Source organism: Chlamydomonas reinhardtii, chromosome 10 (genome assembly GCF_000002595.2).
Source record: "Chlamydomonas reinhardtii strain CC-503 cw92 mt+ chromosome 10, whole genome shotgun sequence".
Taxonomy (NCBI): domain Eukaryota; kingdom Viridiplantae; phylum Chlorophyta; class Chlorophyceae; order Chlamydomonadales; family Chlamydomonadaceae; genus Chlamydomonas; species Chlamydomonas reinhardtii.
This window is the reverse complement of record NC_057013.1, coordinates 500,960-522,924: the sequence shown is the minus strand read 5'-3', so window position 1 is coordinate 522,924 and position 21,965 is coordinate 500,960. Positions and strand designations below refer to the sequence as shown.

At 62.0% G+C, this 21,965-nt stretch overlaps 2 protein-coding genes across 2 annotated transcripts; both read right to left on the bottom strand.

Annotated features, from left to right (window-relative positions):
* Window positions 1-18: 18 nt before the first annotated feature.
* Window positions 19-1,692, bottom strand: CHLRE_10g421200v5 (uncharacterized protein). Its single transcript, XM_001702718.2, has 3 exons — window positions 1,219-1,692; window positions 868-950; window positions 19-626 (listed from the first exon to the last, which is right to left on the bottom strand). Exons 1-3 carry the CDS (start codon window positions 1,553-1,555, stop codon window positions 243-245), a joined length of 804 nt encoding a protein of 267 aa, XP_001702770.1. The 5' UTR covers window positions 1,556-1,692; the 3' UTR covers window positions 19-242.
* A 1,247-nt stretch (window positions 1,693-2,939) lies between these two features.
* On the bottom strand, window positions 2,940-21,852 carry CHLRE_10g421150v5 (uncharacterized protein). The gene is made up of 43 exons (XM_043066474.1): window positions 21,182-21,852; window positions 20,683-20,817; window positions 20,269-20,419; window positions 19,869-20,017; window positions 19,558-19,581; window positions 19,066-19,227; window positions 18,796-18,921; window positions 18,440-18,589; window positions 17,427-17,737; window positions 17,118-17,268; window positions 16,796-16,939; window positions 16,404-16,564; window positions 16,137-16,221; window positions 15,751-15,914; window positions 15,308-15,504; window positions 15,017-15,135; window positions 14,792-14,884; window positions 14,488-14,689; window positions 13,947-14,299; window positions 13,642-13,767; window positions 13,249-13,468; window positions 12,672-13,039; window positions 12,389-12,494; window positions 12,065-12,208; window positions 11,552-11,725; window positions 11,217-11,335; window positions 11,022-11,081; window positions 10,291-10,785; window positions 9,921-10,067; window positions 9,559-9,759; window positions 8,960-9,289; window positions 8,673-8,828; window positions 8,341-8,529; window positions 7,702-8,148; window positions 7,332-7,478; window positions 6,880-7,074; window positions 6,304-6,627; window positions 5,948-6,109; window positions 5,623-5,814; window positions 5,127-5,357; window positions 4,825-4,977; window positions 4,548-4,703; window positions 2,940-4,334 (listed from the first exon to the last, which is right to left on the bottom strand). Exons 1-43 carry the CDS (start codon window positions 21,297-21,299, stop codon window positions 4,156-4,158), a joined length of 8,016 nt encoding a protein of 2,671 aa, XP_042919871.1. The 5' UTR covers window positions 21,300-21,852; the 3' UTR covers window positions 2,940-4,155.
* Window positions 21,853-21,965: the final 113 nt, after the last annotated feature.

The following is a 21,965-nucleotide window of genomic DNA, read 5'->3' as shown; positions in this document are numbered from 1 at the left end:
TTAACAGTGTCACAGTTCTCTCTTTGCCGTTTGCAGAGCGTGCTTGGTAACAAGTTAGTAGCGTTTTGACGTCATTCTATAGACGTATAGTAGCTATGGAATCAATGGAATTGTCGCCCATCCTCGTTCACATTCCCTGCGGCTCGGCCTCCACCTGAACCTGGCAACACATCCGTCCGCGGCACTCCCTCCTACCACATCCAGCCAGGGGTCACCCCGGTGCACCAATCCTCACAGCCGCCTCACATCACGCTGAACTCCGGTGGCCGCTGTTGCGGCTTCTGCTGCCCCGCGCGCTTCTTCGCCTCCCGCCGCGCCGCGGCCTCCGCCGACGCCGCCGCGGCCTCCGCCTCCGCCGCCGCCAGCTCCGCCGCCGCCAGCACGCGCTGCTCCTCATTCAGCGGCTGCGTGTTGGTCGGGCGCGGCAGGCCCTGGCGCCGGTACAGTGTGATGGTGAACCCAATCTGGTGCACACACACGGCGTCCAGATATCTCTCCAGTACGTCGGCGGCGTTGGCTCGCTCCACGCCGCTGCCCTCGCCCAGCTTGACCCGCACCAGGCCGTGCTTCTGCAGCACGTCGGACGTGGCGCGCAGGAAGGCCGGCGTGATGCCCAGCTGACCCACCTGTGCGGGCGCGTGTGGCGGGATAGGGGTAAGGGGGTTTGGGGTAGCCAGCGCAGTTGTCGGAGTGTGCCATTTGATCAAATGGAGCTGCTGTTGGGCTAACAATGTTCAAGCGCAGGTTGAGCGCCCCCAGCGCCCCAGCAGCTGCAACAGGCTGAAAAGAGTGTACTTATAGGTAGTCACCACATGCCGTCACCACATGCCGGCATGTGGCCTGGCCCCCTGCCGCCCGCTGCCGCACCTGCACGCGGATGAGCTTCTTCTCCTTGGCCAGAGCCTCCGCCCGGGCGCGCCACAACTTGCGGTCCTTGATGTGCATGGGGCCTGTGTGCGCGCAATGGTTTTGCAGACATTTAGGGCATGGTTGCGTGGTTCAACGTAAAATGTAGCGGAGGGTGGTGTTCAGGTACCACGTTTACACTGACTGCCAAACCTGAACACGGCCCCCATACTTCCACGAGACTCTGATGCATCTCCTGGACACCCACTTGCGCTTGCCGCGTTTCCGTGACGAGTTGTGCTTTACCCTCCGAATGGGCAAGGCTCCCCTCCCCAACCCGCCCCCCCCCAAACTGGTCGTCGCAGCCCGCACCTTGGTGGCGGACCTCCGGCAGCGGCCCCAATTGCGACTCGTCGATTGCCTCCACCTCACCGCCACCTAGACCGATATCCTCCAAATCTTCGTCATCGAAATCATCGGCAACATTTTCTGTAGCCGTCGCCGACGTCGAGACGTGTGGGCATTTGCGTTCCGTGCGCCACAACACCTGAGGCCCTATTTGGTGCGTTGACCTCTCAAACTTAGAGTGACTGTTTCCTGAGAAGCAAGCTCGCGGAGCAATTGGGAGTGGCCCAGGTCGGCTCGCAGTTTGGCCGCCGCAACGCTGCGGGCCGAGCGCATGAGTGCGCTGCAGAACGAGGCTAGACATGGTTCAAGCTGTTTGCGTGATGGGGAATTATTGAAGACAAGTTATGGGCGACTATAAAACTTTTCAGGTTCCAAACCTGGAACTGACGCACAGCTTGTTCCTTGGCAGCTGTTCCTGCCACTTCCTGGCTTCCCGCTCTTTTTACCATGGTACACCTCAAGGTGCCTGACAGTTTACAGTCTACCGCATCAGCGGCCATGACCGACCAAAGAGGGAGGGGCACCTCTCATGAGTGAAGTCCATCCGTGTGTCCAGCTTTGGCATGACTCGGGTGCCCTCTGGGTGCCGCCGTTGAAGCCGTGTGTGCGGTCGCTTCCTTGATAAATTGAGAGTCCCAACACCATCCTACTTGCCCTTGCCACCATGTACGCCGCCTAGGGCTTCAGTCAATGTCAAACACGGCGCACCCCACCCCCACCCGCCTCTGCACCACTGGCCAGGGGCCTTGGGCCCTTCATGGGCCTTTCACTTTCACAGTGGCGAATGTTGACGCGGTATATGAGTACAGGTTGAACGGCGCGAGTAGGTTGTCCCGCCGCAAATTGCTGTTCGGTCACCAATGCAGGGAGCCGTGCACCTGGCAGGCTGGCACTTTGCCCGCATGCGTATGAGCATGGAGGCATCAGTGACGTCGCGCGCCTGCAAGCTCCTGCAAGCTCCTGCTGACCTCCAGCACGTGCCGCCGTGCCTGGGCACTGCTCGCCCGAGGGGCCCCCTCGCTTGGCGCAAGGCAACCCCCCCAACATCGTACTGGTGAACAGGTGAAGCAACGTGTGTGTGAGTCTGTGTGTGTATCGACGAGCTGCTCTCAGGCGGCCACGCTCTCTGCGGCGCCAGGCAGCTCGTCCGCACGGAGTGCCGCTGGTCCATCTCAATCCGCCTTCACCGCGGCTGTAGCCCACCTCATATACGGTGTGAATGATCCACGTCATTCAGGGGGGGGGTACGAACAATAGTTCCAGACCCCACCCCGCAAAACCTCCCGACCCCCCCTGACCGACGACCGACCGTGCCGTACCGTGCCGTACACCCCCTAAACCCCCTTTGTTTTCTTCCAGGATGGTGTCAAACGACTGCTTTCAGCGAGCTCTATTAGCATGTAAACACGGAAAGTTCGTCGGGCGCGTCTTGACCACAGCCATGTTGTCGACATGTTGTCAACATCTTGCGGCCGTTCAGTTGCACCCGTGTAAAGCACGCTTACGAGACTTACCTACGCATGGGACATACACGTGTGTTTTCCTCCGGCGCGCAAGCACCGGTCCGCGACTTGTGGCACGTTCTGGTCAGGCGAGACATGTCGCACCCCAACATCCCAACCCAACATGTGTTGACGGGCGGTAGCCCTTCGTCTTTTGGTAGGCTCCTGACGTTTCCCAGCCGTAAAAAGCATCCATTACACGCTTTGGGCAACGGTCTGGGCTTGCCCGGCTGTCTTATGAGGCCCAGACGAAAGTTTCCGGCACACCGTGACGAAACCTTGGGGACCGTGGGGACCGACGACCGACCCTGAACTTTGGGGGCCCATATCTCCGCAATTACTACCCTGATCAAATTTCTGAAAGCGGATTCTGAACGCTCTCGTCAAGCTCTTTCAATTTGAAGGGTGGGGTATGTCTGCGGCATTCTTACCCCCCCCCCCCCCTGCGTCATTTGTGCACAATCCCCAGTCATGCATGCTGGCCATGAAACGACCGAGGGCAAGGATAGATCTATGCAGGTTTGGGGCATGCCCAGCCAGGCTTTGCAATGCGCACGTCTTAAAAGGGGTCGTCAAAGACTAGTCTGCAGTTGCATGTATTCGTAGCGACATCCAACCGTGCATGGCATGCATAGATGTGTGGGTGTGTCGCTGCATACAGTATGGAGTGCCGCATTCAACAATAGCCAACTGCAGTACTTGTGCCGCCCCATGAATGCTAACGTCACAACATACCGGTATGCCTGCTTAAGAGCAGATCAGGTCGCTATCCCGCGGGTTGGGCCCGGGCCAGAGAAAGACCCAGGAAGGCCCAACCATCCGGATTCCGGAGGACTGTAAACAACATCTCGGCAGCACAGAAGGCCTGAACAATTGATGAATACATTCGCCATGGCACTCGATCGCTCTCTAACCGCCTGCTTTCACTGCGGACGCACAAGCATGCACACAAATGCACAATCCTGCACGCCTGCATTCCCTTGCATTCCTGCCATCAAAGTGCGGGGAATGCGGAAACCACGATCATCCTGCCAATCCTGCCGACCCCAGTGCTAGATGAAAGAGTATGCTTGCCTTCACGGCGTCACGTAATGTACATAAAGGCTGATCAATCCCCAAGCCCTCCCACAGACTATCCCATCCGTAACATCCTCATGCTTCGGACCACCCAATCTTTCAAAGACTAGAGGGCACATCAAGCGGTCTGCCGTGTCAGGCACACAAAACAAATACGCTAGTGCAATCCCTGCTGGACAGGTAACTTTAAGAGGTCACCGTGAATACAGTCCCTTGCATATCAATGGCGATCAGGGGGGGATCCCCTGATGGCGATGGCGTCAATATGCGCGCGCATTTGGATGCATGTTGACAGGGCGCATAGCCGCACGTCGCTTGCCATTTACGCGCCCACGCGGTACAGGTTAAACGACACCGGCGGCGTTCTTGCGCCGCACTTGGCAGCCGAGTCGCCGGCGCATGCGGCCGTACAGGTGGTCGACGTGCCCAGCGCCGTCAGCGTGCTCTGTGCCGAGTTGCTGACCTGGCAGCTGGAGCCGCGGACCGCAAAGAACTGGTATCCTGTGTGTGCACATGTGGGGAGTGCGGAAAGTGTTGGAATGAATCAATACAAGCTCCCGCGAGCTAGTTGCCAGACCCAAGGGCCCAATGAAGTACGTACAAGGGGCACGAACCCCTGGCGCGCACTGTGGTAGGCCGATTGTCACATGTGGCGTAAGCTGTCTTGCCACGCGACAAGGCAATGCAAGCAACTTCCCGGGCGTACCCACGCACCTGCCGCACGCGCAAGCAGGCCGCAGAGACGAGGAGAATTGAGCGTGGCCGAGGTGGCATAACTGGTGAGCAGCGGGCTTGCGGTGTTCTCCCGGTAGCAGCCCAGTGCGGTGTCCGGCAGCGGGGTGGCGCCGGCGTCGGTCGCTCGGAGCGGAGCTGCAAGCGCGGTGACAAGTGCGATGAATCATGAGTAAGAACGCATCGGCGTTGGCAGAACGCAGAAAGCTCAGGCCATACCGTAGTGCACGTGGTGCAGTCAGCTCGGCCCTTGACTCACCGCATCCCGCAGCCGCGGACGCCTCTTTCACGTACACGCCATTGCACTCTGGCGAGGACGCGATGGAGCCGCTCCAAGGGTACGAAGCGCCGGGATCGAACAGCCCAGACACACTGCTCATGAGAGATGCCTGGGTACTGACACCGACGCAATCTGCATGATCGCACACCGCAGCAACAGGGCCAGGGTCAATCAAGTAAGGCAACATTACCAAACCAAAATAGAGGCGGGTCTCTGTTACTGTGACACCAAAACGCTGCCAGAATCGCCTACCACATACACTGCTGTACTGCAGCACTTACCACACATCGCATTGCAGCTCTTGACCAGGGTTGCTAGGTCCTTGGTTGTGTAGAAGGTGACGAACGCAGCCGCGGGATCGGCTTGCATGCGCTCAAGGCGATAGCCGGGCACTTGCGGGCAGGTCACAGCTGGTGGCGGCGGGACCGCAGGTGGAGAGGGCGGCAGCTCGGGGGACGGGGGCTCCGGTGACGGCGGCGGGGCCGCAGGTGATGGAGATGATGGGCGGCGGACTGCGAGCCGAAAGTCAAGTCGGGGCAGGACACCACTTCGGCTGAAGAGTCGTGAGGTTTTCAGGAATTGTTGAAGTAATCAGCAGGCAGGCCCAATGCATAGCAGTCGGGCATGATAACAAATGCTGCACATTATGTACTGCTACTGCCACCACCCGCATCGCCTGCGCTGTTTACCCCTCTTTGTCCAGCGAGCCTGCCAATGCTGGCTAGCAGGTTAGCCGCTGTTGCAGCACAGTGCCGCATCAATCTGCCCATGACTCACCTGTGTAGTCGACCTCCCAGATGTTGACGTTCAGCAGACCGCCGCCGCACATGGCGGAGTCGTCGCCGGGGCAGGGCCGGATGCAGCCGGTGCTGGGGCCCAGGCGCGTGAGGGCATCGGCGTCGGCGCCAGCGGCAAAATTGCGCGGCACTACGCACTCGTAGCCATTCTTCAGGCCATAGTACTTGTAGCCTGCAATCGGTTATCGCTTTGTTAGGGCAATCCATCCACAGCAGGCTACAGTATCAACACGACCAGCTATTTGTAACCTCGCTCAAGCATCATTAGCTAGCCAGCCAGCCAGCCACCACCACCAACAGCTTACCTCCGGAGCGCGCCAAGAGGCTGCATACGCGCGGAGTCATGGTGGTAAAGCCATACGCGAAGGAGCCGATCCCCATCACGGACACGTAGTCGTCTTTGAAGCAGCCCAGGTGTTTGTCGGTTAACGGCGACACCGCCCCCGCAGAAGGCGGCTGCAGGCTCTCTGTATCCGAGGCAAGGGCAGGGGTGGCGGTCGGGTGTGTGCGGCGCAGTGACAAGACGAAACGAAGCTGCTGGAACGCTTGAACGCGCGGCAAGCAAGGAGCGACCCTTTAGACCACTACGTGCAGTGCCAACCCTGCATAGCAGCTAGTGTGCAAGCAAGGCCCGCCTACTCCCAGATCCAATAATGCTCACCGCATGCGGCGCTGCGTGTCGTGTTGCGCACGTACAGGCCATTGCAGGGCGGGCTGCCCGCACCCAGCGGGATCTGGCTTCCAACCGACTGCCTGAGGTACCCGTAGTTCGAGAACGCCTGGCACTCGCAGATCCCATCACAGGCGATGCCAAAGTCGGTGGCGTTGAGCGTGCTCATCTGGACGCCAAGATCAGCGTCCCAGCTGTCCACACGGATGAAGGCGTAGCCGGGGACGTCGGGGCACACCAGGGGTGGCGGCGGCGACCTCGGCGGCGGCGAGGGGGGCGGCGCGGTGGGAGGCGTGATGGGCGGTTCGCCAGAAGCTGCAAGTGCATGGGTGTACAGGGTGTGGAGATCAGACTACGGTACTACGGGCTGTAGTCATCAGGCTACGGCGCTCGAACACGAACGAAGTGCATGGGTGGATGACGTAGGCTATGGCTGGACAAAGGACAAACGTGCAATCAAAAGGTGCTCAAAATAATGCAATCTGTCTTTGCAGCACCCGGCTGCACACGTCCTGTGCCGCAGCGAGCGCATACACAGCAGGCGCAAGCACACACGCACACACGCACCTCCTGCGCCGACCCGGTACAGGTTGAAGAAGCGCCCGCCCGCCACGGACCCGCCGCACCACTTGGAGCTGTCGCCGGTGCAGCGCGAGCGGCAGTCCGCGGCCGAGCCGGCGCCGTACCGCGTCAGGACCGACACATCCTCCGCGTTGCTGCCCTCGCAGGTGCCGCCGCTGCTCAGCGAGAAGTACTTGTAGCCTGCGGCAAGTGGCAAATAAGGGGGCAGATCGAGAGAGCGGCGGAATGACTGCACAATGGAATGGCGTTGCGGCGTGTTGGCATGGCATAGCACATGCTGATGGGCGTTCGTAAGGCGCAAACCGCAAACACGTCTGTGTAAGAACCAGAGGTCTGCCGCAAACGGGAAACACACGTTTGAAGCCTGCATGCGTGGGCATCAGCTCAGCCCCGCTTATAGCGCAGCCCAAGATGTACGTAGCCACCCAGCTACCCACCTGCAGCGCGCGCCACCAGGCCGCACAGTCGGGGGGTCATGGCCGCCGAGTCCGAGACCAGGTTCTTGTCCATAAGCGTGCCGTAGGGCGTGCCGTCGCGGAAGCAGCCCTCGGGCCGGTCCGGCAGCGCGCCGCCCTCGAGCGGCTCTGTTCGCGCATTACAGTATCAGTCACCACGGGAACGCAGGCGGTGCGCTTTAAGAACTAAGAAGTGCGTTGTTTGCCAGCACTGCCAATGGACACAAAAGAGAAACGCAACATGCGATGAAGGCGCGACAAAGCATGGTTCACACTGGACCCCGCCGGTCCAGTTTTACATTTTCGCTTCCTGCCTGCATGTCCGCGCCCGCCCTTCCACTTTTCCACTCACCGCAGGTGCCCGGCGCGCGTTCCCCAGCGGTCCGCACGTAGGCGCCCGAACTGCACGCTTCGTCGTCAGCCGTCCACTCCGCACCCTCAGTGAAGGTCGTAAACATGACCCCGGACGGGCCGGCGTAGCCCCAGCCGCCGAAACCCGCACACTCACAAACGCTGTCACATGCCTTGGCGACGACTAACATGCTCTCGTACGCGAATCCGTACGACGCACGCACGATTTGGACCGACATGGAAGAAAACGGCACGTAGCGGTAACCGGGAATGGAGGGGCAACGGCTGCCGGGGGGGCTCAGCGGCGGGGCCGGAGGCGAGGGAGGCGGCATTGGGGGCGACGAGGGCGGGGTGGCTGGCTCAGGCGAGGGAGGCGCGGGCGGCAGCTCGGGAGGCACAGCTGGGTTCGAAGGCGCGGGAGACGGCGGGGGCGGAGAGGGCGACCGGACTGCAGCAACGCACCAGCACAGAGACGCACCGGGGCCCAATCATTTCAGCGCAACATCAAGGTCCACCGCCAGGAATGCATGTTTTGCTAGAAGGCGAATTTTGGCCATGCGCCACACAGCTGACGGCGGGCGCCTCCCTGTGCCTGCACGTCGCCTATGCTTGCCTGCCCGAGCAGCCTGCACCCACTCACCCGAGTAGTCCACAGACCACAGGTTGAACTCATAAAATCCGCCGCACAGCTGCGATGAGTCGCCGGGGCAGGGATAGCTGCACTCCGAGCTGGGGCCGTTCTGCGTCAGAATGTCAACGCCGGCGCCCACCGCGGGGCCGCTGGGCAGCAGGCAGGTGGAGCCGCGCTTGAGCGCAAAGTAGCGGTGGCCTGCAAATGAAGCGATGGTCAGCAGCAGCACGGTAAAGAGGATTGCTTGATGATACATAGAGTTTAGCTTTAGCAGACGGTATCATCTTGATATGTTGCTCTGCAAAATGTATGGGAAATGTTTCATCCGCCGCCTGACTCACCCTGCGCACGCGCCATGACGCTGCACTCCCGCGGCGACATCTTCTGGTAGTCCTGCACGTACATGCCGCCCATGACCGTCGCCTGGCTGTAGTACACGTCTCGGAAGCAGCCCAGCGGCACGTCGCCAAAGGGCTGGTCCAGCGCCTTGAGGCTCTCTGTGAAGCAAGGGTCGCGCAATGAATAGAGCCGGCTGCGACCCGGCAGTGCACTACTACGGTATAGAGGAGCAGCCAGGAAACCCGCTAGCCAGCCATAGAGGCTCACTCATCATATCTGCAAAACTCACCGCACGTTGACCGGGCCTTGGCGTTGTTGCGCACGTAGGTGCCCTGGCAAGTAGACGAGGGGTCATCCACCGGGAAGGCAGTGGTCTGTGATGACAGCTTCCACTGCAGCATCCCCACGTGGTCGAATCCCTCACATTCGCAAGTCCTGTCACAGATTGCGGCCGCGTCTGAGAAGTCGTTGATGTCAAGTCCCGCGACACGCGGGCCCAGGTTCGCGAGGTAGCTGGGGTACTGGTACACGCGCGTGAAGGTGTAGCCGGGGGCCGCGGGGCAGGCGGTGGGCGACGCGGGGGGCGGTGTTCCCGGCGGCGGGTACACCGGCTCGTTGACTGCAGCAGGTAAGCAGTTAAGAAGTTTGGGCAGTCAGGAGAAGTATGGAGGGCTTGAAACAAGCACAAGCACAAGCGGCCAGGCCGGGCCGGAAGCCCATGTACGGTGCCGGTAATCACGCACCAGCTCGGGGCTCGCCACCCTCTCACATGAACGCCAGCAGACCACCGCATCAACAAGCGGGGTGAGCGCAGAAGCCAGCAGCTCGGCCCTCCCCCCGCCTATCCGCAGCTTCCAAAAAGCGCACGGCGTGGGCTTTTCAACTCACCGGTGCCATTTACGGTCCACAGGTTGAAGAAGCGCGTGAACATGTACTCGTAGTAGATACTGCCGCACACTGCGGCGATGTCGCCGGTGCAAGGCGCGCTGCAGTCCGGCGTGCTGGCGGCGCCGTACCGGGTGATGGCGCTGATGTTGGCGTTGGTGCCAAAACAGCGGCTGCCCTCAGTCAGGGAGAAGTGCGCGTAGCCTGCATGCAGGAGCAGAGAGACGGCGCAGCGGTGGTAAGTGTGGAGAACAGGCCTACGGTAAGTGTGTAATATGCACGGGGCAATGCCGCCTGACAAAGCCGCCATCAAGCGAGTTCGCAAGCACACGCGCCGCACGCTGCCGCCAAGCGCCCATCCGCACCTGCCGCTCGCGCCAGCAGGCCGCACAGTCGCGGCGTCATGCGGCTGTCATCAGAGGCCAGGACCTTGTCCATGAGCTGCGAGTACCGAGACATGTCCTTGAAGCAGCCCTCGGGCCGGTCCGGCAGCGTGCCGCCCTTGAGCGGCTCTGTGTAGCGGGCGCGCGCGGACATACTGAGTGCAGCGGGTGTGAAAGGGCGGCAGCCGGCTAGGTTGCGCGTGCTCTCCATTTGCAAGAGGATGCGGACGAGGAAGAAAGGCCCCCCTGAGTTGCCAGAGTCACGCACCCGCCCCAAAACCGCATACGCTTGGTACATACTGCTGCACTGTCTGTGACCGCGCACCCCGCCCGCCCGCTCTTGCTCGCTCACCGCAGGTGCCAGGCGCGCGCTCCGTGTCGTTACGCACGTAGGCGCCCGCCCTGCAGTCCAGGTCGTCGTCGCTCCACTGCGCCCCGCTGACCCGCTGTGTGTACAGAGTGCCGGCGGTCGCGTAGGCAGGCGAAGCGCCCTTGAACCCGACACACTCGCACAGGCTGTCGCACGCCTTCGCAAGCACCAGCATGTTCTCATACGAAATAACATATGCCATCTGAATGAGCTTCCCGTCCACGGACGCCGCTGGCACGTACGTGTAGCCAGGGATGGCGGGGCACCCGCTACCGGGCGGGCCGGGCGGGGGCAGGGGAGGAGAGGGGGGCTGCACAGGTGGCGGCGGGGACGGGTACACGGGCGGCGGCGCGCTCACGTGACCAGGGTAAGGCGCAGGCCCGGACGGCATAGGGCTGGCGCCGCCATACCCGCCGTAGCCGCCGTATCCGCCGTAGGAGGGAGGCGGGCGGTTTGGCATGTACACGGGCGCCAACCCTGCGCGCGTGTATGCGGCACGCAGTATTTTTCAGGAGCAGACGTTAGCTGCTGGCTAGCAGCACAGTCAGCAGCTGCAGCAGTAGGGGTCAGTAAGGAGCCCGGCTTCCCTGGCAACTACACAAGTGCAGCACAGTACAAGGTAGTGCGTACAGCGGTCTTAGCTCGCGCCGCACTGCTAATGCCGTTGCGCGGGCCCATCCACCGCATGCACTGCACCGCGCGCACGCGCGCACCTGGCGGCGAGGGCACCACTGTGGAGGGCGGCGGGGCGGCCAGTGGCTGCAACATCGCGCCTACAGGGGATTAGATAGGGCGTACACACGCACATTCGGCAGTAATGAATCCCACCCGGAGCCAAACAGCATGCATGTTGAGGGCTGTGGAGAGCAACCAAGTCAAGCGCACGCCCGCCCTCAACACGCACTCACTGGCAAACAGGAAAGCAATGCGCTGCGGGTATGTGGTGCCCGCGGCGCTAGGTGTGTACTGAGTAGCCACGCCCGCAAAGGTGCTGCCCTCAGGCACAGGTACCCAGGGCTGCGGCTGACTGCGCAAGGCAGGGGCAGGCAGCAACAATTAAATTGAGCGGGTTGGTGGACATGTCTATTCTTCATCGCATACAGTATGCACTGCTGCTTTCTAAAGCAAGCGCACAAGGATGCCTAATCAATCACTCGCACATACTGCACACAGGCATGTATGCATGCACACGTGCCCCGGTCAAACCACTTGCTTGCATCGCTAGCTAACCAGCCGGGCTCACTTGCAACTGGTGGGGCTGCCCAGGTAGATCAGGCGGCCGCCCGCGGTGCGCAGCCGCACCGCCTGCACGCCATTGCTCCAGGAGCCGCCCGTGCAGCAGGCGCTGACCTCGGTCACGTGCGCGCCGGCGTCGCCGCCCAGGTTAGTGAGGGCGCTGGACGAGGTGGACACGTAGCTGCGGAGGATGGAGGGCAGAGGGCACACGTGCATGTGCGCGCGGCAGCGGCAGGGAGACACCGGTTGGGTTGGATTCCGCTCCCTTGCACTGGCGGTACGTAGCAGCAGTACCGGCATTGCAACAAGCTCCGAAGTGCCTTTCCGCCCTGAAATTACCCCCATTACCCCCATTTATCGCCGGCGCCGCTCGCCCTGCTGCTCCACGACGCCTCGGCCCACATCCCATACGTATGATCGCTTGCAACTAACGCCGCTGCCTGCACTCCCCTCGTTTTCGTTGGTTTTGGTTTAGTTTGGGCTGGTATTTACAACCCCCACAAGCCCATGTAAGGCTCACCCGCCGTGAACGGGGCCGGTCTTCAGCCCCGCCGCGCCGTCCGCGACAAACAGGCTCTGCAGCTCCTCCAGAAGGGCGCCGCCGCGGCTGCGCACACCGCTGAGCTGATAGCCTTCGGCCGCCACAGGCTCATCAGTGGCGGTCCTGCAGCGTTGTGTGTGTGTGTGTGTGTGTGTGTGTGTGTGTGTGTGTGTGTGTGTGTGTTAAAGTGTGATTGTGTGCAGGTTGCGCGACGTGTAAGTAACTGACGGCATGTCTTGCTTCCTGCCTTCCAAGCAGCCCGCAGTGCGCAACGCGAAACAAGCAGGCAAAGAGTGCACTTACTGGTACTGGTAGGGTGCCGAGCCGGTGTTATAGCCGCAGAAGAAGTCGGACGAGGTCACGGGCAGCGCCGCGCTTTGAGCGCCTTGCGCCGCGGCGTTGACGTACGCTGCGCATGTAGCAGTGGTGAAACCACACACGGTTTCCAGGTTGCATGGATGCAAATTCTGATGCGCGCACGCACTCTAAGCACGCAGCACTGCGCTCCCTGCCCGTCAGCCAACTGCAGCTATCCCGCAATAACGCTATACAGTGGCCCGCTCTGCGCACGCCACGTGCTACTCACGGTTCACATCGAACGCGACGGCGCTGATGTTCTGTTGCGCGCTGCTGCTGACGCCACACGCACTGGCGAGCGCCGACACAGCGTTGATACGTTCCGGTTCGTAGGCACCCTTCCAGAAAGGCGCCAGGCAGCCAAAGGCCGCTCCACTGGTGGCGCCAGCTCCCGCTCCCAGCTGCAGATGCCCCACCCAGCTGCCGGCATCGGAGGATACAACGGCACGAGCGGCGCCGGCCTCAAACGTCACAAGCTGCAAGGAGGCGTTGCGCGAGCAGGGCGCCAGCGAAGGCGCCGGCGCGGCGGCGTCGGGCCGCAGCGCCAGGCACAGGCGCTCGGCTGCGAAGGCGGTGGCCCACAACACCAGCAGGTGCCTGTGTGTTGCGCCAGCGGCGGGATGGCATGATGGGATGAAGCAAGGCAAGAATGAAGCAAGGAAACCCGCAAGTCTTGCGTCTTTGCGTGCGCTGGTCCGTGTTGCTCTGCTGACCACTGACTAGCGGGCACCGGGCACCGGGCAGCACCACATGTGCAAGCAAAGGAGCCATCACGTGACATGCGGAGCGAACCGAACGAGGCTTACCCTGGCTTGCCGCTGGAGGGCTGCAGGTCGGACTTCTCAAGCACCCACAGCTGCTTGGCGGATGGCTCCGCGGCCACCGCTGCGTTGCCGCCGGCCAGCAGCTGCGCCGTCAAGTCCATGCCGGGCCCAAATCCCACGCTGGAGCCCGCTGTGGCGCTGACGGCGGTCAGGTACAGCCCGAGACCGTTGGCGCGGCTGCGCAGCGTAATTGGCACGACCGCTGCGGGTAGGCGGGATGGACGAGAGTTGAACAGGTTGATCAGAGGACGACATATAGCAGCCCTGACGTAAGCGCGTGATGCAAAGCTGCAAACGTACAGCACTGCGGTCGACTGGAGGGACGAGCGAGCTGGGGGCGGCACGGAACCACACACGAGGGAACGAAGTACTCACATGAGATGGAGGGAGGCGGAGGGGCGGTGGGCGGGGCGGCGGTTGGCATGGTGGCGTTGGGGATGACGCTGGCAGGCGGAGGTGGGCTAGCAAGAAGCTCCGGCGGCCGGCTGCTCTCATCGAACACTGCAATTTCAGAGAACAGCGGCAACAACATCAGCAGCACGCACACGGATAGAAACCTACTGAGAGGTATGCAAGCTTCCCGTCTACCAAGCACACAAATCATTGCTCATTCTGTCATTCATACACACGCGCAAAGTGTAGTCGCGCACACGAACAAACGAGCACACGCACACACGCACCTGCCATGTCCACCGACATCTGCTCCACGTAGATCTGCTCCAGCAGCGTGCCACACCAGCCCTGCCACGTCACAGCCCTGCTGAAGGCGCGGCTGCCCGCCTCCGGCGTCTGCGGCATGCGCAGGCAGCCGTACTGGTCCTCGCCGCGGGCCCGGTCGCCCAGCACCACACGCTCGATCCAGCCCACGGGGGCGCCGAAGTCGGTGTTGGCTACGCCGTCGCCGGGGGACAGGGTGACACGCTGGAAGGTGCTGTTGGAGGCGCAGGTGTCCAGGTAGGGCTCGGACTCGGGCTTCATAGTCAGGCACAGCCGCACGGTGCCGTTGCTCGGGGACTTGAGCATCAGGTTGTACCTTTGGATGGGTAGGGCGGCGCAATGGGTTGGGCGGCGCAATGGGTTGGGCGGCAGCTGAGGAGGAGTGAGTAGGACGTGCGCTGCGGAGTATGTTACAGCGTCAAAAGCCCAAAAATCGGCTCGCTGTCGTACGTTCTTTAGTTTGCACGCCAGCCTCTCTCCGCACGCTCGGCTCGACAAGCTCACTTGATGTTCTCCGGGTCCTGCTGCCCGGGCGCCGGCTCCACATCCCACAGCTGCGTGTCGGCGGGCCAAGCGGCGCCGCCAGCCGCCGCAGACCCCAGCAGCGCGGTCTGGTAGCCCACAGCCGCGCCAGCGGCGGCGGAGGCGGCGGTTAGGTACAGGCCGAGGCCGGAGTCTCGGCTGCGCACGGTCCGCAGGGTGCTCTCTGCAAACGGCGACGGCAGCGGGGACGGCACATGCGCATGTGGCGGCAAGGAGCAGTAAGGTGATAGGTTTCCCTCCGGGCGCATAACATCGTTGTACTTACGAGGATAGGCGGGCTTGGGCGGGCTCGGAGGAACAGGCGGGGAAGGAGAGGGCGGCGGCGGGGGCGAGGGCGGCCGGTAGAAGCCCGGGATAGCTGCGGCGCAGGGTAATGCAGGCGCAGCCGGCACGCAGTGGAGTCAAAGACATGTGTGTGGGGTACAACACCGAGCACGGAGGCATGTTGACGAGCGAGATAACTAGGAGTAGCTGGGTCCAATCAACTCACCGGTGTACACAAACGCCACTCGGGAAACCCACACGGTGCCCGGAATGCCGATGGCCTGCATCGTGGCAAAGCCGTTGAACTCGAAGCCCTCGGGCACAAACTGCCAGTCCTGGAAGCCGCTGTAGAAGGAAGATGGATGCCAAACAAGTAAGAAATGTGTGTAAGCGAAAAGCGTAGTGGTGGCAAGCGTGCCCCCAGAATTCAGGCTGCGTCATGCTGGAGGCTAGCGACACATCCATCCATGCCTGCACGGAACGGAGCACCCGCAATCCCCCAACGCCCGGCACTCACAAGCACCACTTGGGGTCGCCAACGGCATCCTCGCGGCCGTTGGCCCTGTACAGGCTGATGGCCTGCACGCCGTTGCCCCACGCGCCGCCGGTGGCGCAGCAGGCCCTCACAGCCACGACGCGCTCGCTGTCCCAGCGCGGCGCGACGCTGGTGAACGTGGTGGGTCCCGAACCGTACCCACCGTGCACGGGTCCCTCCTGCACAGCAGGTGCGTCGCGCACAGCACGCACAGCAGCCACCGTTGTGAGAGCTTCATGAACAGGTCATCACCCATCCCGCTCTCATTGGCAGACCTAGACGTCCACAGAAAGACGCAGCAAAACCCCGCCCCGTATGCATGCGGTAGGTGTGACGCAGCCCGCGGGCGCCTACGCATGATGATGGCCTGTGCGCCCGACCCATTACCACCCACACCTCCCTCGTGAGCATGCACGCACACGCACCTCGGCGCCGTCGTCGAACACCGACTGCACCTCCTGCAGCACCAGGCCGTACCGGGCCCGCACGCCCTGCAGCCGGTAGTGCCGGGCCAGCTCCTCATCGCTCACCATTTCGTACTGCTGGCCCTGGGTGCCGCAGAACCAACTGCTGTACGACAGGTCACGACCTGCACGAACGCACGCACATAATTGGGTGTTGGAGCAAGCGAGTCAGAGAAAGCAAATCATGACCGCACATGCATGATTGATAATTGGATGTGTGGACCAAGCAAGCGAGTCAGCGAACACAAAGCAGAGTATGCAGGCGAAGGCAAAGGTTCGCACGTGCCCTGAAAAGGCCACCCTGCTAGCCAAGCGGATGTCAAGGGTGACCCCAGCTGTGCACTCACTCGGCGGCGTGGGCGGCCTCGGCGGCCGTGGCGGTGGCGACGGAGGGGAGGGCGGTGGGCTGTTCAAGTTCTTTAGTCCATCGACCTGCATGTGCGCGCGGTGACAGGCAGAGCCAGTGGGCAACGGTCACCATGGCAGGCGGCAGCGGCAGAGAACGGAAGCGACAGGCACCGCACCGTGCTGTATACATGTACGAGCTAGCGGGATAAGTCACGTCATTACTCATGTGGCGTCCGTACACAGGCCAGCCCTATCTACCCGCTCACCTCGTACAGGCTGATGGACCAGCCGCCGCCGCAGCCATCTGTGCCGTCGGCCACACAGGGCCGGTCACAGAAGTACGACCGGCCCCTTGCCGTGATGGTGGCGAGGGTGTCATTGCTGCCGTAGCACTCCTGGCCGTACTCCAGGCCGTAGTACTTGAAACCTGCGTCCGGTACGAATGTGTGCACGTGGCGGGCCAGGGAGAGAGCGGGGCATTCACACACGCATGGCATTCACCACGTGCTTGTCGCAGGTTCAGGAACCATTTTCGTCTCAAGCAAGGAAGCTCTGAGACCCTGGAATCACGTTCCAGTAAGCCAGACAGTCCCTCCCTTGTGCGCGCAGACGCGACCTCCAGTAGTACCCGCCCACCTCCGTCCCCCCACGCACGCACCCAGGCTCCGTGCCAGCAGGCTGCACAGGCGCCGCGACATGCGGGCGGGGTCGTTGGCCAGCCGCACAGGCATCACGCGAGGCAGCGTGTCCCAGATGCAGCCCAGCGGGCCGTCCTCAGCAAAGGGCGCACCAGTGTGGGTCTCTGCGATGCACGCATGGGCGCACCGAAAGTTGGGTACGGCACGCTTAGCTGCAGGTAGGCTACTGCCCGACTACCACCTGCCACAGGCGCCTGACACACAGGCTGGATGGAATGGACATGGGCGCAGTGGAGTCTCCAGTGGGATTCCAGTTCTCTCAGAGCGTACGCGTCCACGCACCGCAAAGGCGCGTCGCGCTTGGCGCGACGTCCCGCACGTACAGCCCGACGCACAGGTCGGCGCCCTGCTTCAGAGCCACCAGGTTGTCCGACCGGCTCTTCAGGTAGCCTCCCGAGTGAAATGCCACACAGGCGCAGAGCTTGTCGCACACCTGGCGCAAGGCAAGTATTATTAGGTAAGGGCGGGCACAAGCTGCAAGGCCGGCGTGCGCACGTATTCCTGCTACGTGCGCGGGCGAGCCTTGGGGAAGAAGCAAAATAAGCATCACGCATTCACGCCACACATGCTGCGTCCGCCATCCCTACGCACCTTGGCCATGTCGGCAAGGTTGCTCCCGGTCTGGATGATGTCGCCGCCGAACTGGTCCGTGAAGCGCTGGAAGGTGTAGCCGGGCACCTGGGGGCACGCCGGCAGCGGCGCGGCGGGCGGCGCCGCGGGCAGGTACTTGTCCCCATCCACGAGGTACAGGTCAATGGACCAGCCGCCGCCGCAGCCCTCCGCGCCGTCGCCGGTGCAGGGCCGCCAGCACTCGTACGACCCGCCCACGCGCCGGATTGCGGACTCGTCTTGGTCGCTGCCGTAGCACTCCTGGCCGTACTCCAGTCCATAGTACTTGTAGCCTGTGTGTCGGGGTTTGCCGTCCGAAAAAAGCGGGCAGGAGTCGGCGGGGGCGGGTAGACGTTCAGAAAAAGGGGAGGGGGAGGCCCCCTCGGGGTCAGAAGTTGGGGAGGTGACTTGACAAGCTGCTGAGCATGTGGCTGCGTTCTACAGGCCAGAGCAGGAACGAGAAGCCGCTAGTGAGGGGATAAGGGGGCGCGCCCGTGTGCGCCAGGTCTAGTCGCTCTACGTCGCTCCTTTACACCCACCCCCTGTTCACTGCTGCAGCCCGGCAACGGCACTAGAGCTGAGATGCCAGGTCTGCGTCAAATGCGATGCCTTTCGATGTATTAGCATATTACTATGATTTTAGTAAGCAAGCAAGCCGGCCGGTCAATTGTTGTCAGGGCTCAGGCCAGGACTGCCCTCAAATACTCAATATCAAGTAGTCGCTCTCACCGCCAAATTCTATTGACCACACAAGCTCGTTAGCTGTTGGCCTAGTTTGCCTAGCGTTGCATTTTCGAATGCTCCAGCTTCAAAAACGGATGATGGTGGGATCAATCGTTCTCCCCCCCCCCTCCACGGCCGGCGCACCCCATCCCTCGGTGCTCCTGAGGCTCCTACTCCTGCCAGAACATGCGACCACTTCAGCCCATCAGTGCCAGGCGCACATGCCCCATACATGTACCCCTCGTGCCGGCTGCACCCACGCCTGCCCCTACCCTTGGAGCGCGCCAGGAGGGCGCACAGCCGCCTCGTCATGAGCCCCTCGTCCGACATGATGTAGTCCATGACGCGGGGGATGGTGTCGTACACACAGCCCATGTGCCGGTCAGGCAGCACAGGCTCGGTGGGCTTGACCTTGATGGGGGCTGCGGGGCAAGGAGGTACGTGGCATGCATGCGTTCATGATAGATGGCCACGGCGGGTTGTCGCCTTGCCGGCTTGTGCAAGGTACCGTACAGCTGGAGTGCAGTTTCTGCCGGAGCCCCAGCAGCCGCATGTGCAGTCGGGTAGGGCGGCATCGTTATACTGTACTGATGCACGCGCGTTACACGCCTACACGGGGACAACTCACCGCAGGTGCGATTGGCATTGCTCGTGCGCACGTACAGGCCCCAGCACCGGTCCTCCTCAGCCCGCTTGTCAACCAGGTTGTCCGACGCGCGCTTCATGGAGCCGTCCGTGTTCAGCGCAACACACTCTGCAGGCAGCAGTATGCAAGGTACGTAGTCAGTAACTCAACCATACCGTATTATGCATGTTTTGCACAGCTACCAACCAGACCCTGTCGCTGGGATGTTGTTTGGTCCTGTTTGGCCTGGCTATGAGCACGCAGCGAGCTCACCACACAGGGCATCACAGGCCTTGGCGGCATCCAACAGGTTGACACCGCCATAGTTGTCGAATCGCGCCTGACCCAGATCAGAGGCGAACTGATCGAATCCAGCAGACAATGTGTAGCCGGGGACCTGGGGGCAGGCCGGCGGCGGAGCAGGCGGCGGCGAGGCTGCGCGCAACACAAAGATCTTGTTTTACACATAAATTCATACATGCATGATTATGCTACATGTCGATTGAGAACTCGGCGCGAGGTCATCTCAGGGCAAGAGCATGGGGGCGGGTGCCACGATGTCGTTCACAGCGTGAGTAGTGGTGCGTGTACCGTATGCACAGCCTCAGCGCAGGGCATACTATGCGCATTCAAGCCAAAGTCAGCAGCAGTATGTCATCACCAGTTCAGAGAAATGTAAGCTAGTGTGAATCACCAATCATCAGCGTGCTCGTGGCCGTGTGCGGTGTCAGCAAGACAGTGCGATCGCTGCCGTGTCACGCCTACCTGGCATCTGCCATCCGGCCATATCTGCAGATGAAACCAGGCACAGGCACGAAGTCTGATGTCAGGTCACCGACGATGATCCTGGTGATGCAGCTCGGCGGACACAGCAGCTCTTTTTGGTGCCCCCGGCACCTTTGGCATCCAACCACCCGCCCGCCCTCGTTCAGAACATGCGTGCGTTCCCCAACTCCAGGCTGACCTGTACCGCCCTCGGCCCTCCAGTCCGACTGCTGCATGCATTGCCCTCATCATGCATGTGCAATCCTTCATGGTCCCCGCCCCCAGCACGCACACTGCATGCCGCCACTCACCCTCCGGCGCCACCAGGAAGAACAGCTGGCTGTCGCTGCGGTCACACGGCGCCAGTCGCAGGTCGGGCTGCCCCTCTGCCGCCGGCGCGGGCTCCACGCAGTTTGGGGAGTCGGGGTAGCGCGCGGTCTGGAGGGCGGTGCCACCGCCGCTGCGCGTGCACACACGTAAGGTCACACACGTCTGGCTCGGGGGGACGCCACATGCTCGGTCTGGCGCAGGCAGGGGCCTGGGCAGTTGCTCCAGCTGGCAATCACGCCCCAACAGCAGATCATGTGTCAGCGGCACATCTTCCCCGCGGCATCCGTCTTGCCAGGATTCGCCAAACCGCACACTCAAGCAAACAGCTCCAGGCAGCCGGCGGCCTTTTGCCCGCCCGCCCCCTTGTCCGAATGAACGTACCCGGCCGCCACGGCCTCCTCGCTGAGCAGCCACTGCTGGTTGGTGCTGTTGCGCAGGCTCCACATGCCCACCGTGTTGTTCGTCACGTAAAAGTCCATTGTGAACCCAGGCTGCTGCGCGTGCATGATGAGGTACACGCCGGCGGTGCCACCTGTGGGTGTACGGTATGTGCATGGATTGCGCAGTCCGGCGCGAAGCAAGCAAGAAATGAGCATTGAAACTGCGGAACTAGTACTGGTGCTGGCGCACGCCTCGGTACATCCTTCCTTGTCACTGAACATGGACAGGTTGTGGCGGCGGCACCGATGACCGGTACTTGCCGCGCCGGCCGCCAGCAGACGGGGCCCCAGAACCTGCTGCCAATAGCGATGCCCGCCAAATGCCCCTTACTTTTCGCGCGCTCAGGAGGCGCACCTTCTGCGGCCTTCAGCACGAAGACTTGGTCCGGCTCGGACGTGTTGCAGGCCCGCACGCCCACCAGCTCCCGCCGGACCGGTGCGGCTTGCAGGCATTCGCCGCCGCCCGCCAGCCGGATGAAGCTCTGGGCGGCTGCAGGTAGTACCACGGCGGAGGACAAATGAATGGTAGGTGCAAATAGTACGGGTCATCATGGGTGGATTGAAGGAGGGCATGTGTGATGGGTGAGGTGGGGTGGAGGGTGCGAAGCCCCAGACCTCCATGGGCTAGGCCGCGGGCCACGCACGAATAGCACCAATAGCAGACAGGTAGACACAGCACACTACTAAAGGCCCGCTGGTAGCAACAGAACACTGTAACAAGTCCGCTGGTAGCAACAGCACATTACTAAGTCCCTGGTAGCAACGAACCGAGCTCTAGTGCTGCCGCCGCTGCTATAGTACGGCTTGTACGGTGTGTTCTATAGCAGTGCATAGGGACGCGGCCCTGGCCGCACCTGCAAGTTGTCTTGTCGAAACGTGGAGGGCCAGCGCAGCTAGAAGGGCACAGCAGATGGACGAAGTGCGTGGCCGCCACGATGCCCCGGGGGCGGCTGAATGCCTCAAGGCGCGCATGGCGCTACGTACGGACTGTGCCGGTGGGTTGCCCGTTGCCCTGCTGCTGGTCCTGGACTCCTGGTGGACAGGTCCCCAGGCTCGAGCAGCGTGAGTGCACACTGTGGCGTTGCGTATGGCGATTCCGTCACGTATGATTCTCACGACCGCGAAACCGGCGGGAGTAACCTGTAGGGGGTGGCGCAGTAACGCGCCGGGTTGCGGGGTCAGACACAGTGAGCCACGGGGGTGACTCTAGGCGCGCGCTTATGCTTTCCAGTGCAAAGTGTGCGCGCGAGCTGTGGCGTTTCGCCTGGCTTCTGCGGCGTTGTCAAGCCACGTCGCGCGCCGATGCAGCCTCACTCGGCTTCCCGAACCACATGGATAGCTCACCCTTTGATTCGAAATCGGATCCGTGTGAATGCAGTTGTTGCATGCGCAATGTGAATGCCAGCTGTGTTGGCACCACGGAGCGAGTAAGCAAAATGAGAATAGTCACACCAAACAAGCGCCAGGAGTATACAGCGCCCCACAGCATAAAAGACTAGCACGGTTGCTGCTGTGCCGATGCATGGATGCCTTAGGCCTGAAGTCCGATGACAAAATGGACGGGTTCATTCAGGCGGGTGGCGGGCCCCATGCTTGCTGAGGCGGGCGCGATCACTGCGGATAAGCTGACTCTGTGTT

Bases quoted from the DNA above. Each gene is read 5' to 3' on its own strand.
- CHLRE_10g421200v5 (XM_001702718.2), bottom strand. From the start codon at position 1,555: ATGTCTAGCCTCGTTCTGCAGCGCACTCATGCGCTCGGCCCGCAGCGT. The intron at 951-1,218 runs GTGCGGGCTGCG...GCGCGCACACAG, and splicing joins GCCGGAGGTCCGCCACCAAG to GCCCCATGCACATCAAGGAC. The intron at 627-867 runs GTGCGGCAGCGG...GCGCCCGCACAG, and splicing joins AGAAGCTCATCCGCGTGCAG to GTGGGTCAGCTGGGCATCAC.
- CHLRE_10g421150v5 (XM_043066474.1), bottom strand. From the start codon at position 21,299: ATGCGCGCCTTGAGGCATTCAGCCGCCCCCGGGGCATCGTGGCGGCCA. The intron at 18,590-18,795 runs GTGAGTTGTCCC...CTTGCCCCGCAG, and splicing joins CAATGCCAATCGCACCTGCG to CCCCCATCAAGGTCAAGCCC. The intron at 17,269-17,426 runs GTGCGTAGGGAT...GCCTTGCGCCAG, and splicing joins ACCTTGCCGACATGGCCAAG to GTGTGCGACAAGCTCTGCGC.